The 17,343-nt window shown below is 37.8% G+C and overlaps 1 protein-coding gene across 1 annotated transcript; it reads left to right on the top strand.

Annotated features, from left to right (window-relative positions):
* The first annotated feature begins 531 nt into the window (after window positions 1-531).
* Window positions 532-17,324, top strand: HELB (DNA helicase B). The gene is made up of 13 exons (XM_026865175.1): window positions 532-628; window positions 1,140-1,514; window positions 3,536-3,762; window positions 6,882-7,754; window positions 8,726-8,897; window positions 9,759-9,900; window positions 10,859-10,989; window positions 11,978-12,062; window positions 13,530-13,589; window positions 14,159-14,363; window positions 15,220-15,354; window positions 15,612-16,058; window positions 16,523-17,324. Exons 1-13 carry the CDS (start codon window positions 532-534, stop codon window positions 16,610-16,612), a joined length of 3,039 nt encoding a protein of 1,012 aa, XP_026720976.1. The 3' UTR covers window positions 16,613-17,324.
* Window positions 17,325-17,343: the final 19 nt, after the last annotated feature.

The raw sequence follows: 17,343 nt of genomic DNA, 5'->3' as shown, positions 1-17,343 counted from the left end.
ATGGCGGGGTGTGTGTGTGTGCGTGTGTGTGTGTGTGCGGCTGTCCCGCGGCCCGCGTGTCTGGCCCTGCGCCCCCCTGCCTCCTCGCCGGGGCCGTCAGGCCCTTGCCTGCTCGTGTAGAATGTTGTCAAAGCAAATAAAATCGGAACTCGCTCCCTCCCCGGTTACTGAATTGACGACAAGTAAAGGGAAAACGATCTGAAGTAGTTGATAAATCTTACGCAGGTAGTGGAAGAGTGTTGTAGTTCGCGCTTTTTTTGTTATGGCCACGGTATTGCAACAGTAAGAAAACACAAAGTTTTTCCATTCAAGTTAACTTTACACATTTTTTTTTTCTTTCTTTTATGACATGTAAGAGCGTTGATACTTGGCATTAACGATTCCCTACTTTCTATATAGTACTTAGAAAAGCAGGTGATGCTGGAGTGACTTCTCCCTAGCAGGAGTATTTTATCTGAAAATTGTTTTAAAAATAGCTAAATTGAGCTAGATAACAAGGAAAATATAAAGTTGTTACAGACCTAAGAGCTGATGGTACTCTGGTTTGGTGAGAAGGATGTCCTGCTAAAGGCAGGTGCTCACTTTGTTCTGCTTGTAGCATTTAGACCTGATTGTGGATCGAGGAACGGTGTGTTTATTTTTTGTGACAGAAGGAGGCAAACTAAGTCATACAAAATTTTAAAGAGTGTATTGTATTAATTGCTTGTAACTTTGGTGGGTTTAGTTGCAGGAAATATTTGGTATACAAATGCATCTGAAGGGAATACAGTCACCATCATGCAGTACTTTGTGGCAAAACTTTAAAATGGAATTGCAAACTTGACTTGGCATAAATGGTGTGATACTAAACCAGCGTGTTTAGCTGGCTTAATAAATATTCATATGCAAGTTTACTTTTGTAGTGCTGATACTTGAAGCAGTTTTAGAGCTTGTTTTTGAGGTTGGTTTTGCTTTTGGTTTTAAATACTACCGGAAAGACATCAGGAAATTTATGAAAACGCCTGCTTCACTTCTACTGCTGCAACTTCTACAAAAGAAAAATAAGCTTTGAACAAACAAAACTCTTTTAATCAAACTGAACTTTTAATCTCTATGACTGTCAATTAACAATGGTTTTATTTTTCTTTTTCATGATTCAGTTGTTATACAAGACGACGACTCCGGAGAGGAGTATGAAGTGGTTGGACGTTTTCCATTAGTTGGCCCTTGGTGGAGAGTTAATGTTAAAGCTAAAAAAACAGGGTTGAAGTACTTTGTGCAAGGATATCCATCATATTTTCTGCGGACTGATATAGAAGAAAACAACCGTCAAGTCTTTTCACTCTTTCTTAAGGAATGTGATGTTCCTGAGGATTTTAAAGACAAGTTTTTTACTTGGCTTCCTAAAGAGTCTATGCTGAGTTTTAGAAATCTTGAAGAAAAACTAAAACAGTTCCAAGTTTCATACATAAAGACAGGGAAGAAACAAAGAGGCACTCGGGCTTATGACATCATCTCCTATGTTTCAAAATCATGTAGGTATATCCTGTGCTATTTTGATTGTTTTATAAGCTAATGAGTTCTGTCCAGATACTATGTTCAGGCTAACATGTCCTCATACGAAGTGTGCATTCAAATGAATTTTGAACATGCAAAAATTACTCTTTTTAAAAAAATTTGAGGACAGTGGGACAGCTGACCAGTTAAAGATAGGCATACAGTTAGAAACACATAAGGACTTCCCTGAATTCTGTAGCCTTACTAACTAGAATTCCAGTTCCAATTGCATACCTAAGGTATTCCAACCCCTAATGGGCATTCAGTCTGTGGGACCAGACTATAGGTGGTCTGAAGCAAAACTCTGAAGTACAGAAAGTCAAGTCATCTGAGGCATGTCTTCAGGACTAGTTCCCTTGTTTGCTCTGATGATCTGATTATACCATGTTCCTGATGTGGACATAGGCAGTCCTGGGTTGGTGCTGTACAGAGCCACTTAGGGGTCAGTGCTGTGGGACTCAGTACTTTGAATTTGAGGAGGTCTTTAAAATTCACCTGCAGCTGTGCATAAATCTATATGGACAGGTTGGGTCTATCTACTGTTGCATGCAAAAGAAGTCTTCAAGTTTACTGGACAATGTCAGGTCAAAAGATGGAGGTGACAATTTCAGAGGTTAATTTGTGTCTTAACAGTAGAGTTCAGAGACTCTGCTAGACTTGAGCTGACTTTACTCCAAATTACGTGTAAAGAGAGGAAAATTTTCAGTTCTATGGACTTTCACACTTTTTGTTCTGTTTTTATAATGGTAGAAAAGTTCTTAACCCCTGTTTATGGACTTTAAAACTTTTTGTGACCACGGAAGGATGGGAATTGATAGTGGTAGAAACTTGGTTCTAGTTCGCTGTGTGAATTTTAATGAGATATATGGATCATTTTTGATTGAGGCTTGTCCAGTGTGTTCATGAATCTTCAGGAGTGAAGATTGTACAGTGTGCCTAGATATCCTGTTCACTGGTGTAGTTGGCGGATTTTTCCTAATATCTAACTTAAATTACTTTGCAACAAATTTAAGTTTTCTTCTTTCTCTATCATTGGGCAATAGAAACAACCACCCACCCCTGTGTATGTCATATTGCTGCTATTGTAATTTTTTCTGGTTGTCATTAATTATTATGGGCTTGAGCAATTTGTTTTTCAAGCCGTCATGATATTTTTGCTTGGAGATAGTGTATGGTGATTCTCCACGTGTAAATTAAGTACCTGCTTTAAAGGGAAAAGGTTTTATCTTTGCCTTTCTGTAGGTAAGACAGGGATCAGAAGAGGTTTAATCTTTGCCCTTCTGTAGGTTAAGGCATCAGAAAAAGCACTTCACTGAGAAAAATTGGTGTTTTAAATACGGAATTATGAAGTTTCCTTAACACTTAATTAAAAATTGTTTGTTTTTTCTTGCCAAGAGATAAAATGTCTAAAAGTCTCACTTTCTTCTGAAATCAGTTTTTTAAAGCAAGGTGTAGAGCAAATCCATTTCATTATCCCCCTTTTGCAGATTGCAACACCAATACAACCAGGGAAAGTGATGGCTTAAGTTTGGGGTCATTGAAAAAGCCTGTGGAGAGCACTGTTTTCCTAAGCTCCTCTGCTGATCTTATACTACAATTTTAGAAGCCTCTTTTCTTATTTGAGATTTCAGATGTTCTTCTGTACATCTCTATGAAAATTAGCTTTAGATAAAAGGCAGGTGTGGTGAGGTCTGAACTGACTTTCTACAAAATGCTATTGAGTATGCAGTTTAAACCAAGTGTATGATAGATATTTTCCAAATGAGTACATTTGGGTGCAGTTTTTAGGTCATCTGTTTACATTATTTTTCCCAGAGCACTTCAGAGAAAATAGACTTTAAAAGAATTTGGAAAGGACCACAAAGAATCAGAAACTGAAAGAAATTTGGGATGGTTTAGATGCAGGAGAGGCAGAAACAAAAGCCAGAGTCAGTTTAAATTGCCTTTACAAATATCTTTGTATGTTGCTTAAAACTTTTTTGGTTTATGGTGCATACAGTTGCAGGAAAGGCGGTATGGGTAGCTCTGACTTTTCCAATGTTATTGGAGTGCTTGCCGATTCTTCTGCCACGCCATTTTTGCAGTCTGTTGGATATGGCGTGTGGGCAAAGAAAGACTGAAGAAAACAATGGTATGGATGGTGAGAAAATATATTTTCAAGACAAGATACTAACAAAATTGGATGAGATATTAAAGAATGAGCCATGGAAACTTGGATTCAGCAGGGTAAGTAATGTTAAGCAGTGTAAATAATGTGGTGTTTGTTACATTTGAGCTTTGTTAGAATATAATGCCGTTTCAGTTACACTCAGTTTATTAACTGGGCATTTGTAGGAGGTAGGTTTAGTTCATTTGGAAATGGATGATGTACTAGGCTCAGTTTCAGCAAAGGGTTTTTTTCCTAGTTCTACAATAAATTAATCTCAAAAGATTTTAAAAGTTGTTTTATTACAACCATTTGTTTATTCTTTTCTACAAGTAACAGAAAATTGAATACTCGAGGTAATTGGAACAAAATGCAAAAGCTAATTTAAAATCCTCAGTTGTCCAGTTTTATACGAGCAAATGTTCTGAATACATAGAACAGTGTGTCTGCTTTCATAGTAAGGTAAATAAATTAATCTGTAAGAGGTCATCTGGTCTAGCGGTTCTCCTTTTTTGTAACAGGATTTGCAGTTGCTGTTAACCTTCCCGTTTTCCTTTGCTACACTTGCTGTGCAACTTTGCTGCTTCTGCATCTCACCTTAGTGCTCCTGTACCTCAGATGGGAGCTAGAGCTCCATAGTTCAGAAGTGTAATTAGTTAATCCCTCTGCTTCAGCCCCCCAGTGCATTTACTGACAGATATTCTGACTTGTCTTTAAGACCTCCAATTTCAGAGGTTCAGCAGTCTAGCCAGCATATTCTGCTGTTCACATCCTTTCCTTTAAAAAACTTTTGTGCTGTCCAATTTGAGTTAACCTTGATGCAATATAGTCTTGTTGCTCTCTTGTTTCTTGTACCAAGGACCTGCATTCTCTCTGCATTTTTTTCATTGTTTAAAGACTCTCTGTAGCTTTTTGTCTTAAGGCTCAGCAAGTCCAATTAATTTTTATTTCCTTCAGTCTTTCACTATTTTGTGGTAGTCTCTATAAAGGTTGTATTGTGTATTTCTTCATAGAATACCAGGTTGGAAGGGACGTCAAGGATCATCTGGTCCAACCTTTCTTGGCAAAAGCGCAGTCTAGACAAGATGACCCAGCACCCTGTCCAGCTGAATCTTAAAAGTGTCCAGTGTTGGGGAATCCATCAGTTCCTTGGGGAGATTATTCCAATGGCTGATTGCTCTCATTGTGAAAAATTTTCCTCTTATGTCCAATCAGAATCTTCTCAGGAGTAACTTGGTGCCCATTACCCCTCATCTTTTTCACGCAACTCCTTGTAAAAAAGGAGTCTCCATCTTCTCTGTAGCCACCCTTGAAATACTGGGACATGGTTATAAGGTCTCCCCTAAGCCTTTTCTTTTCAAGGCTGAACAAACCCCATTCTTTCAGCCTTCCCTCATGTGACAGGCTTTCCCAGACCCTTGATCATCTTTGTAGCCCTTCTCTGGGTGCTCTCCAGCCTGTCCACATCTTTTTTTGTATAGCAGGGACCAGAACTGAACACAGTATTCCAGGTGGGGCCTGATAAGCGCTGAGTAGAGTGGGATAATGACTTCTTTATTTCTGCTTGTGATGCCCTTGTTGATGCCTCCCAGTATCCTGTTGGCTTTCTTTGCCGCTGCATCACAGTCTTCACTCATGTGAGTGTCTTGTCCACCAGGACCCCCAGGTCCCTTTCCAGAGCTGCTCTCCAACCAGGTATATCCCAGCCTGTGCTGCACTCCTGGATTATGTTTCCCCAGTTCCCTTACACTTGTCCTTGTTGAACTTCATAAGGTTCTTGTTAGCCCACTCTTACAGCATGTCCAGGTCTTCCTGCCTGGTGGCTCTTCCTTCCAAAGTGTCCACTTTCCCGCTCAGTTTGGTATCATCAGCAAACTTTACCAGGGTACCCCTGATTCCATCATCCAGATCACTTATGAAGATACTGAACAGTGTATCTGAACAGTGAACAGCCCAATATCTATCCCTGGTGGACAACACTTGTGACAGTTTTGCCAGTATAAAAAAGCTATTTATCACCACCCTCTGCGTGTGGCCTGTCAGCCAGTTCCCCACCCACCGCACAGACCGCTTGTCTAGACCGTAATAGATCAGCTTCTCTAGGAGGAGTCTTGGGGAACTGTATCAAAAGCCTTGGAGAAATCCAGGTAGACAATGTCCACCGCTCAGCCCACATCACCTGAGAAGGTTACTTTGTCGTAGAAGGCGATTAGGTTTGTCAGGCACAATTTGCCCTTGGTGAATCCGTGCTGACTTTTCCCAGTTAGGTGCTTCATTTGACTTGTGATAACCCCTGGGAAGATTTGTTCCATAACTTTCCCAAGGATTGAAGTAAGACTGACGGGCCTGCAATTTCCTGGATCCTCCTTTAAGCCCTTCTTGTAGATGTAGGACATCCCTGACCTCCATGACCTCTCAAATATTATAGAGTGGCCTCGCAACGATGTCAGCCAGCTCTCTTAACACCCTTGGGTGGATAACATGAGGGCCCATGGATTTGTAGGGGTAAAGCTCCTGTAATAGTTCACATACCAACTCTTCCTTCACTTATGGTGGGTCTGTGTTTGAGACGACCTGGATTTTTGTTCCCAAGGCCTGGGGCACAACAGTGTTGGTAAAGACAGAGGTGAAGAAAATGATGAGAGTGTCTGCCTTTTCAGTGACTAATTCATCTCTTCTGTTAAATGGTGGGCCAATATTTTCTTTCTGTTTCTGCTTCTTGTTTACATAACAGAATAACCCTACTTGTTGTAGGTTGTGACATCTTTGGCCAATTTTAATATGAGCTTTGCTTTTCTAACTTTTCTTGAAGTTGCATGTTCAGAATTGGGTACAGTATTCTGGCTAATGTGTTTCTTGTGGTCTGTCTCTACAGTTTTTGTGCCTTTACTTTAAATTGTGCTAATTGGATGTGCATGAGTTCTCCCTAATACCTCATTTCTTTGCCAGGTTTTTGATTTTTAAAGTTTGTTTTATACAGAATGGTGACTGAGAGGAATTATTCCATCTTACGTTTAAATATCTTGCTCTCATATAGCTTGAAAAGCATTATAATTTCATACATTATGAAAAATAAATAAATTTTTATAGACTTCTACCCTCTGAGTTGCAATTTGTATTTACTAGGAGGAATGTTATTCAGCAAGAGGCTAACACTTCTGAAATAAATATACGTTTGCTTTTATTCTTTTTTGTGGAGATTACCTATAGAGAACTGAACCTTTCTTACTGTGAGGCAACATGGGCCGCCTTCTGTCAGTGCAAACAGCTCCTCCGGAAGATTCCTGACTTGCAGAAGAATGCATTAATTCTGTATGATCAACTCAAGAAACATTGTAGAGAAATGGGACACACTTATGAAGATCAAGATGAATTAGCTCGACTTGTATCAAAAGATATGTCCATTGAGAATGTTTGGCAATCTCTTGAATTTTTGAAAGATCAGAAGGTAGTGATTAGGGAGAAAAAACGAGTGTTTCTGCCTCATCTTTACAAATCTGAAAAAGACATTGCAATGTATGTAGGTGGCCTTCTGTCAGACTGCTCATGGAAACTGGATGTTGATGTGAGAAAGATACTTAATGCTTTTGAGACACCAAGAGAAATGGTAGATAACAAAATGAATGTTACCCAGGCTTGTGAAATGGAACATCTGAAGAAAAATAATCCAGACAGTCATAACTGTGAAAATCACTTTCCTGAAAACAAAGTGGGGTCTACGTCTGGTACCCAGAGTAAAGCAGAGGTAGACTTAGATCAAGTGACTGCTATGGAAAAGATTTGTTCTAATCCTGTCACAATCATAAGTGGAAAAGGAGGCTGTGGGAAGAGTACAATAGTTAGCTGCCTTTTTCGTCACTTAAAGCAGATTGAAAAAGAAGTGGAAGCTGCTTCTAAGGACTTTGAAGAAGACCTGGATGCATCTGAGGAATGGAATACCTTTGATCATCATTGGGAATCGGAGAATATGTACACAAAAAAACTTGTGAATGTACTATTTACTGCACCTACAGGGAGGGCGGCAAGCCTTTTAAGTGAAAAAACTAAGCTTCCTGCATATACACTGCATCAGGTAAGGAATTTTTTTTTTTTTTGAAGTTGTGTTCTGAAAGACCTTTTGGCACTGTCCATTTTTTTTTGGGGAAAAAAGCTCATTAATGGACTTTCCTTATGAGATCTGTAGCTATTAATGATAATGCATAGGTACAGCTTGTCAGCATTATAAATCAATCATTTGAAATACATAATTTGCTTTAACTTTGGGGCTTTTTTCTACTTAAATCTCAAATTTATGCTTTTCTAGGACATTGGGTGCCTTTTGTTTCTTAGTTGTTACCTTTTGAGAAAGAGAGAAATGCTTTCTAAATGGCAGAGCTCTTTTGTAGTGTCCTGTTGCCTAGTCATCATACGGATACCTGCACGAAGAGATTGATAGCTTGGGGTTGAATAGTGAGATAAATTTCATTCACTTGGTGTTTTCTTAATGACTATTAAATATTGTGCAATTTTTTTAGGAAAAAGTAGAAAGCAAACTCTTTGTTAAAAAGCCTGTTGTCCTAGGTAGTGGAAGGTGCCAAGAAGACTTGGAGGTGTGCAATAACCTGTATAAATAAAAATTATAATGACATAAAAAGTACTGTGGACTTATTTTATCTCTCAGGACTGGATAGCTGCCTGTTCCCCTTCCCCATGCATTGGGGCTTTATTAATGTCAGCAAGTTGTTGTAGGAGGTGTTCTGTTACTGAGCAACCTAATGACTGACCTTATATCCTTTAGACTCCCTGCCGACAAAAAAAAAGGATGCATTTCTGCATTTTAATGTAAATAAGTGTTGATAGTCTCAACTAGAAATGTATTCACCTAGGAGGAAAATAAGACTGGACAGTTAAGTTTTCTGAGTCTTTATAGATTTAAGTTCAGGATTTCAGATAATAGCTTTAAATACAACATTAGAAGATACCACACACTCTGGCTACTTTTGTAAGACAGTTGTTTACAGTTGGTCAATGTCAGAGCTTGATTTATTTTGATTTTTTTCCTAGATCATCTATAGTTTTAAATCATGGAGGCAGAGTGAACAAGCACAGCCATGGAGGTTTTCTTCTGTGACAATTCTTGTTGTGGATGAAGGAAGTTTGGTGTCTGTACACATTCTTAGTTTAGTTTTAAAACTCTTGTGTGAGCATGCTCAGCTTGCCAAACTTATTATTCTAGGTAAGTGAAACAGCAAATTTAGCATTATACAATATTTAATAATATGCAGCGCATATTATTAAATATTGTATAATGCTAAATTTATAATTTATTATGCTATAATATATATAATATACAGCGTATATATATTATTATATATAATAATGTCAGAGCTGCCACTGGTCTCATTCAGTCTCTTAAAAACCCCAGAATGTTACATTATTCTGTACTTGGATATTTCTGCTTATTCATAGGTTCCATCTCATCTGTCAATATGAAAGCATCATTATCTCCATTCTCTGTTTAGCACTGTTTTGTCTCATTCTGAAAGTATTATGACTTCCATGTGGTTGCTTATTACTTCTTGCAACTGAAAGACTTGTCTGTTTTTTCTTAAATTTAAAGAAGCTAGCGTTAGCATATTAATCACATGTTAGAATGGAGATTTCGTGTCGTTCTTAATGCTAGGATCATCTTGTTTTAAATCAGAAAGGAAAACAAGTGTAAAAGCAATGTTTTCTCCTTTCTCAGAGGTTTGCTTTTTGACATGCCATTTATGGTGTTTGTTTTTAAATATGTAACTTTCAAAATGTGTTTGAATAAGATGTGATTGCTGTCAGTGGTCATCATGCAGAGTGATTTGCATGTGCTAGTAAAACATTACTGAGCAAGGAATATGAAAAATTTAAACAAGACTACAGCCTGATTCCCCAAACAAAGTTTCTTAGATTCTTGAAAGTTTTATTTCACGTGAATTATATTGAGGAAGCATTTTAGTATGTAGAGGGTTGAGTGTTTATTAATTCCAGTGTTTTTTTGAGACAGTTTTTAACAGATGGTCTGTTACTGCTTCTCACAAATACTAATTTGCATTCTGTTTAGGTGATACTAGACAGCTGCCAAGCATAGACCCAGGAAACATGTTAGCTGATATCTTTGAGGGTCTAAAATCAAGAGGCTTTTCTGTGGAACTGCAAACCAATCACAGAGCTGAGTCGCAACTAATTGTAGATAATGCATCAAGGTAGGATTTCCTTACATATGTAAGAAGCATTCTTGTAGTAGGCCTGGTCCTTTACCTGCAAATAGTAGTGCATCCATGTTTGCCTGTAGTACTGCTTCTGTTAGTTTCTTATTCAAAATCAGTTAACAGTTTTGTTTTTTTTTTTAAAAAAACCCACAAACCAATGCCCCAAACAACATCAAACTGCATTTTTTTCCAGGAGTATGTGTATTGGCCAAAAAAAAAAAGTGTGTGCTAGAATGCTCTTGAATTTTATAGGACGTATTTCACTATCAAATACTCTGTGTTGCTTTCAAATGAGTTGTGCATGCACAAATCACTTTGTCTTCTGAAAATACTAACAATTCCTTCTCTAAAAAAGTTTAAAGACCTTGCTGGTAAGTGTGACAACAGCTAAAACAAGCTGAATTACATCGAGAGTTTAGATGACAAGGGCCATTAAATCATAGTTCTTTTTATTTTTTGCTGTATTAATACCTAGAACCCCTGCATGTTTCCAGCATTTGCATTAATTTTGGTCCTGTTTGCTGTCAGTGCATGACTTATTTTTTAAACCTCAAACAACAAAATCTAGGTCCGAGTGCCCAAGACCTTTTGATGTGGATTGAAATTAGAGAATATTCTGAACATTTGCAAGATGTTCAGAACTTCTAAGTGTTTTACAAACACTCTCACTTTTTTCCCCCATATCACTTCAGTGTTATCCAGTCTGCTCCCATGAGAACTGAATGGGTAATAAGTGTCTACTGGAGTGTTGAAAGTTTTAGAGAATAAATTACCATTGTCTCAAGTGTGAAATCAAGTTACGCTCAGAAGAAAGAGCTTTTGGTATCTGTAGTATAGATGACTAAAAACTTACAAATGGCAAACTTCAGGCTGATGCAGATGATGGTACACTTGAATCCTTTAACTGGAAATAATTTTTCTTTTCTGTTTTCCTTCCACTGCTCTGGTCAAGAATCTCTTACAGGAAGTTTCCTGAATTTGATGAGGTGCTGAAAGTTTCTGGTTGGAATGAGGAAATGACAATGCCAAGCTCAGAGAAGAAATTTATTCTGATTGCTTTGCCTGCTGGTGGGAGTTGTGGTGGTATGTGTGTCCAGTCAGTTTGTGATCTTGACTTTCCCTTTGGTAAAGCATAGACTATTTGGCTGGTAGTAACATTTTGGGAAGATTTTAGTCTGGTTTTGTTTGTGGTATAGATTTAAATGCTAGATTCATAGTTTACCTTTAGCCTTCTGTAAGTGCACACAGCAGACCCACAAGTGCAAAGGACACGCTGTAGAGCTCCAGCTCATCAGTTACATTTTGAAATGGGGGTGATACAGCTTCCACCAGTGTAATCAAATACTTTTTATATTATAGCTGGAGCTGTCAAACCTTAAAAGATTAAATTTTTCAAATGTGAATCATTTGAGTAAACAGCACTGTATCAGAATGGTGTGTTGCATGGGACTGTGCTCCCAACTCTAGAATCAAGTTGGAAAAATGGAAGCAGAGGAGACACCAGTATTTCTTTTAAAAATGTTTTGGGGTCAGGGTTAGGGCTATTGTTTCTGCTTTTTTGACCTTTATTGGATAAGTGGATTGAGTGGCCTCTACTTTATATGCATCAAAAAGCTTCAGGGGGGGAATGTGGAAAAAAAATTAGTGTGAATATTATCACCTTACCTTACTATCGTAACTTAGCAAACAGAATACTGAAAAAGGGTTTCTTCTGTGAAATCTAAACGTGTAGGTCTGTGGCTTAAAAACCTCTTTAATGTGCTCTATCAGATCTTTATTTTCCATGAAATGCAATTGTTTAATACAGAGAAATAAGAATTTCCATATCACTCTTGTCTCTCAGTTTTTAACAGTGGGATAACTGCATGATGCTTTTTGGCAGAATATATATCGGTGTTTTGTGGTGTGTTTTTTTTTGGGGGGGGAGTGTGTTTTTGGTTTTTTTTCTTGTTTAAAACAAGTTTAAATGTCACTGAAGCAAGAGCAATTTCATATTGAATTGTGTTTTTCTTTCTTAAATTGTTTGTTCTGCATATTCAGTGCCTTACTTTTTTAATGTTTTCCGAACCAGATTTGCAAACTGCAATAAAGACTTTGCTTAAAAAAGGACCAGGACTACAGGATGCCAAACAATCGCAGTTCATTGCTTTCAGAAGGTAATAGAGCATGCAGGCAGACATTGAAAAAATCCTTGCTAGCAGACACAATCTAAAAATAGCTGAATGTGTTGAGTTCGAGAGACTGGTGTCAATATCATAAAATTACTAGAGAGAACAACAGGCCAGGTTTTTTTTTCCTGTACCTTTTGGTTGCTCCCAGTCTCTCCACAGTGTTTTTCTATAAGCTTGATGTTACTTTGCACCATGATATCTGCCTTTGAGTTCATGTTCATTTGTACTGTTTATGTTAAAGAAACAAAGGATGGACATAGAAGTGGTCAGTTTTTGTAGTAGATTCTCGGAGAGCCTGTGCTTTGGTGTTGGCTAACAGCACAGTGTTCTTCAGAAACAAAAGTTGAGGGCTTGACTGCAGGAGGAACCCTCAAAATACAAAGAAATGTCCGTATTCAAACATATCCCATCGTGGCAGATGTGAATTCCAGGGTGCATGGTGGAGCATATAACCTCCTGTCTGTACATGCTTCTGTCACAGGTGGACAGTGACCAAATGGCAGAAGATACTTGCACTTTCACCATGTGACAAGGGCTAGATTTAGTCATGTAATCTGATGGGCATTAGTGCTCCTGCTGGGCAGAGGTGAATACCTACAATTTGGATATTTGGAAGCACAATACTCGTCATTTAGGAAGGGCTGGGGTGTAGGGCTCTAACGCTTTGAGGAAAGATTGGAAAGGTTAGTAATCACAGATAATATGAACCATCACAGGAGTGTGAGTAGTATGGATAGCCTCATAGAAACACTGAATGGATAAATGTAATGTCCATTAGTAGCAATAGTCCATAAACTTAGACTTTTGCACAAAAGTGTACTTAAGAAAAAACTCTTCCACTTTTATTTGTGAAGAATCTTTTCTCAGCAGTTGAGAAACAGCCCCTATCTACAGGCTACTAGTGGGCAAATAAGTGATTTATAAATTTTAGCTAGGTCACCTGTGAGTTATGAATGCTGAGTAGCTCTGAAATCAATTTATTTTTTCCAGTCTACGTTCAGGTAAAATACTGTTATTAATGATTTCCATATAAGATTCTTCTAGAATATACTTATAGGTACTTAATCTACATTTAAAAGTTAAAATTCCAGGTCTTTAAAAAGCAAATACAGCTTCTCACTATTTTTAATATATCCACAGGCAGAAAATAATATATACAGGCTTTAGTGTTTCTTTAGTTTTCTTCTTCATCTTAAAACCAAATTAGCTATGTTAGGTATGCATCATAAACACCCTTGCCTTACTTTTGATGGTGTTTAGACAGAACTGTTCCTATACTGCTCTGTCTCCTAAACTCTGAATCAGTGATTTTTTTTAATTGTTGGTGGAAGATCATCATGCCTAAAATGGGCTTTTTCCATTACTTATAAATTAATGTTAATGTGACATTGCATCTAGTTGTGTATTTTGTACATCATGGTTTTGTTCATGTTCTTGTTTTGTATGATTTAGGCAAGATTGTGATCTAATAAATGAACTTTGTTGCCAACACTATTCAAATCATGTAACCAGGTAAGCCAGAGTTCTGCAATTTTCCTGTGAACAACATCACTTTGTTTTTGAAAGTGTTACAGCCAGGCCAACAAACTAAAATAAGACTGTAGAAGTTTTAATGTTTCATCTAGATCTGATTATTTATGTTAGCAATCATTTATTTAATAAACTTCCTTTGGGTGTTCTAATCTCAACCTAGACTGGGAATAGAGATAACATAAACTGTTTGCCATTCATTTAAATGAATTATGTGAATTCCAAGATTTTGGGTTACTGCTGAATATTTAAAATTGACATAAAAGCGACTTCCCCTCAAGGTAAATTATTTTTTGCCACTGTATGATTTCTAAATATATTATAAATATTTTTGGAAGCAGGATTTTGGTTCTACTTCATATTACTGTTTTTTACCAAAAGGTTTTACAGAAGTTCAAGAAACATCTTTTAAATGTTAGTTGTCTTAACTATTTTGAACATTATTAAGGTTTTTAGTCTGGTCCAAGTATAGAGGGGAAAGAAAAGGAGTACTAAGAGATGGTAAATGCATACTTTGTAAATATATTTCTCCCTTTTTTCCTCTGACCTAGGGACCATAGAAACCGACGTCTATTTCAAATTGATGACAAGATTTCCTGCACGCGGAATATATACCTCAAGGATCTCTTGCCAGACTCTGGTTTTGGAAAGGATCCTAATCGTCATGAATGCAAAAGTGGAGAGACCAGCCTCACTACAGAGACTGCTGAGGAGGGCAAACGACTATGCAATGGAGATATATTTTTCATAACAGGGGTAAGGCCCTGCTGCAAGCACTTGCACAGAAAACCTCAGTGGTAACTGATTCAGTCCTTGTTGAATCCCCAGAACAAAACAGTTCACACTTCATAATCTTAGTCCATAATAGATACTTGGCTCTTCTGCTAAACTGTCAGTGAAAGGCAAGAAAGAAGCAGACTCACAATAGAGAATTAAAAGAAATGTATCTCTGGGCATTTTTGTTAAAATGTGTTTCGGTTGGTCTGCTCATGTCTAGTGTAAATACATCTGTAAATACTCAAACGTATCATAATTGAAACAAATAAGACGACATTTCTACCTCTATCCAAAACATTAAGTAAAGAATAAAGCTAATGTTACAGCTTGAGCTCTCCCCTGGCAGAAGACTAAGCTGACCAAAAAATACAGCACCCAAAAAACTCTGCATTTTTCTGCAGGGTTCAGTGAGTTGATTTGGCTCAGCAGACGGTGCAATGAAATTATTGGTATTTGTGCATGGGAAAGGGAAACCATAAAGGGTTGGCTCTTCTCTGTGTGGCAACAAATTGTTAAGCGATCTCACTGGTACGTTTCACTGTACCCTAGGATAATCTGTTTTCTGAGGGTTAAAACTGCCTTTCTCAGCATTTTTCTTACTAACCAGAAGGAGTTAGGGTAGGCCCTGTACAGTGAAACTATTTTCCTTGAAGGTGGTCAGTGAAAGACAGCAGTCTTTTGGGTCTAGGGTCTTCTTAAACCACTTAACTTGGCTGACATTACAGCTATTGTAATTTCAGGGAAAGCTATAATGTGGATACGCACAGATGTATGGACATTGATCAAACTGCTGATACAAACACTGCCGAGTGTTCTTGTGCTATTTTTTTTTTAGGATGTAGAAATTGATAAGCAGCGCTTACTGACCATCAGCAGCACATACGGCTCCACTTTCACTGTGAAATACAAGGCATTGAAAAAGCTGTGTCACATAAAACATGCATGGGCCAGAACGATTCACACATTTCAGGTAAAAAAAACCCCAACAGATGAGCTGATAAAATTCTCTCATGGTTTCATCTTGCCTAATGCATGGTATTTTCATGTGAAAGAGTAAGATGCTCGCCTGAAAGTAAAATTCCTTGAATGCAGGCTAGAAAATACTTGAGTGTCCCAGGTTGTCTCCAACTTCCTTGTTCTTATAAGCTATCTTTTTTTAAAAAAACCAACAACCCAACACCTATTTACTGATCTTAATTTGATAAAGTGTTCTTAAACATGTTTCAGGGTTCTGAGGAAAAAACTGTTGTCTACGTGGTTGGTACTCCTGGCCGTCAGCACTGGCAGCATGTGTACACAGCTGTGACCAGAGGACGCTGCCGTGTCTACGTTATAGCTGAAGAGCTGCACCTCAGGAGAGCAGTCACTAACAAGAATCTGCCCAGAAAAACTCGCTTACAGAGATTTTTGAGAGAGGCAATTGCAGAAACAAGCAACTGTCCCAAACAAACTTCCTCTCCTCTGACAAAGAGCTGGCGAAGTCATGAGCTTGAGACTCAGCCTGTTTCTGTAACAAAAGGTGCTCCTGACCCATCTGAACCTCCAGCTGACTCGATTAAACACGAAGGGTCAGCAGTTTGCAATGAAGACGAGCCATTGGGCAGTCTGCAGCAAAATCTATGTAAAAGACAAGCTTCTGCTGAGAATTCTGAGGATGCCCTGAAAGTACCCCCTGTAAGTATCTCCTTACTGAGAAAGCTTAAAACTTTTGCAAGTCAGCTGGGTACTGTTATGATTGTTTTGTTTATTTAATAATTTTCAAGATGACCAGTAATTGGTCAAGCAGTCAAGGTTTGGCAGGTGTTCTCCCAGAGTAATATATGACTCCTACGGAAAAATAAATTATGATGTCAATAGCAGTAAATTTACACATCTCGTTACTCATTGCAGTGACCTGTTGGCTAGCTTAGCCTGTATTAGTTTTTTTCTAATACAGAAGTCAGTTTTAGGAGCTGACCTGCTGTGGAAGATTAATGTAAAATTTAATAATTGCAGTTGATTTTTATACAGACAAACACATTTAACGGGTGCTTTTTGCATTATATCTGAGTTCTGTCATGAGGAAAGAGCTTTTTTGGAAGATGCTACTGTATTTTAGTTCTGGTTCAAACTGATAACATTTTTGTTTTGTTTTGCAGACAACAGTGCAAGATTCCCCACTTGGGTGTACCAGACTTAAGAATCTAACTTTGGGACAACCAACTCCTAGGAAGCTTTTCAAAAGCTAACAAACTACCTGTCCTCACTCCGTATGCAGATGCTTTTCAAAGGCTTTCCTGTATTTGCACATTCTATGAAGAACAGCTTGTTTTGAACTGAGCCTTTGGTACTTTCAGCAATCTGGTTTTAGTAGGAGATTCCTTGCTGTGTCAGTCATCAAAAAGCACATCATTCTTTTGTTTTGGTGAAGAATGAACTCTCAGGTCTTACATGATCCGTATGTTTAGGTTTAAAGACTGTAGCCATCCATACCAAGATTTATCCATCTCCTTATGCTATGGAATTGATGAGAAGCCATTGCTGATGTGGCAGAATTATGGGCATGAAGCTTTGATGGGTTATGGATTTTAATTTTGTTACAAATAGAACAAGGATGTTGTAATCAATGACATAGAGAGTTTTTCCCACTTTGTACTTGAAAGAGATGTAGAACTTGTTAGTGCTGCTTTAGCTAATGGTTATATGCTGGTAATGATCTTGGTAAGAAAGCAAAGCATAATTCTAAGAGTTCAAATAACATTCCACTTTCAACCTTTTTTTGTGTATTATGTGACTTGCTGCATTGTAATTTTTGAGATAAGCTGAATGTTTAATCAAACATCAGATATACTGCACTAAAATTTAGACAGCTTGCTTTTAACTTTTTTTTTTTTTTTTTTACACATACAGCAGGAAAAAGTGTACCAAATATAAACATTGTGTATTTTGCTAAAACTGTGGAAAAAAACCCAAAGTAGTA

Source organism: Athene cunicularia (genome assembly GCF_003259725.1).
Source record: "Athene cunicularia isolate RWA chromosome 1 unlocalized genomic scaffold, athCun1 chr1_part2, whole genome shotgun sequence".
Taxonomy (NCBI): domain Eukaryota; kingdom Metazoa; phylum Chordata; class Aves; order Strigiformes; family Strigidae; genus Athene; species Athene cunicularia.
Note: the sequence above shows the minus strand (reverse complement) of the source record. Positions and strands in the feature narration are given on the sequence as shown.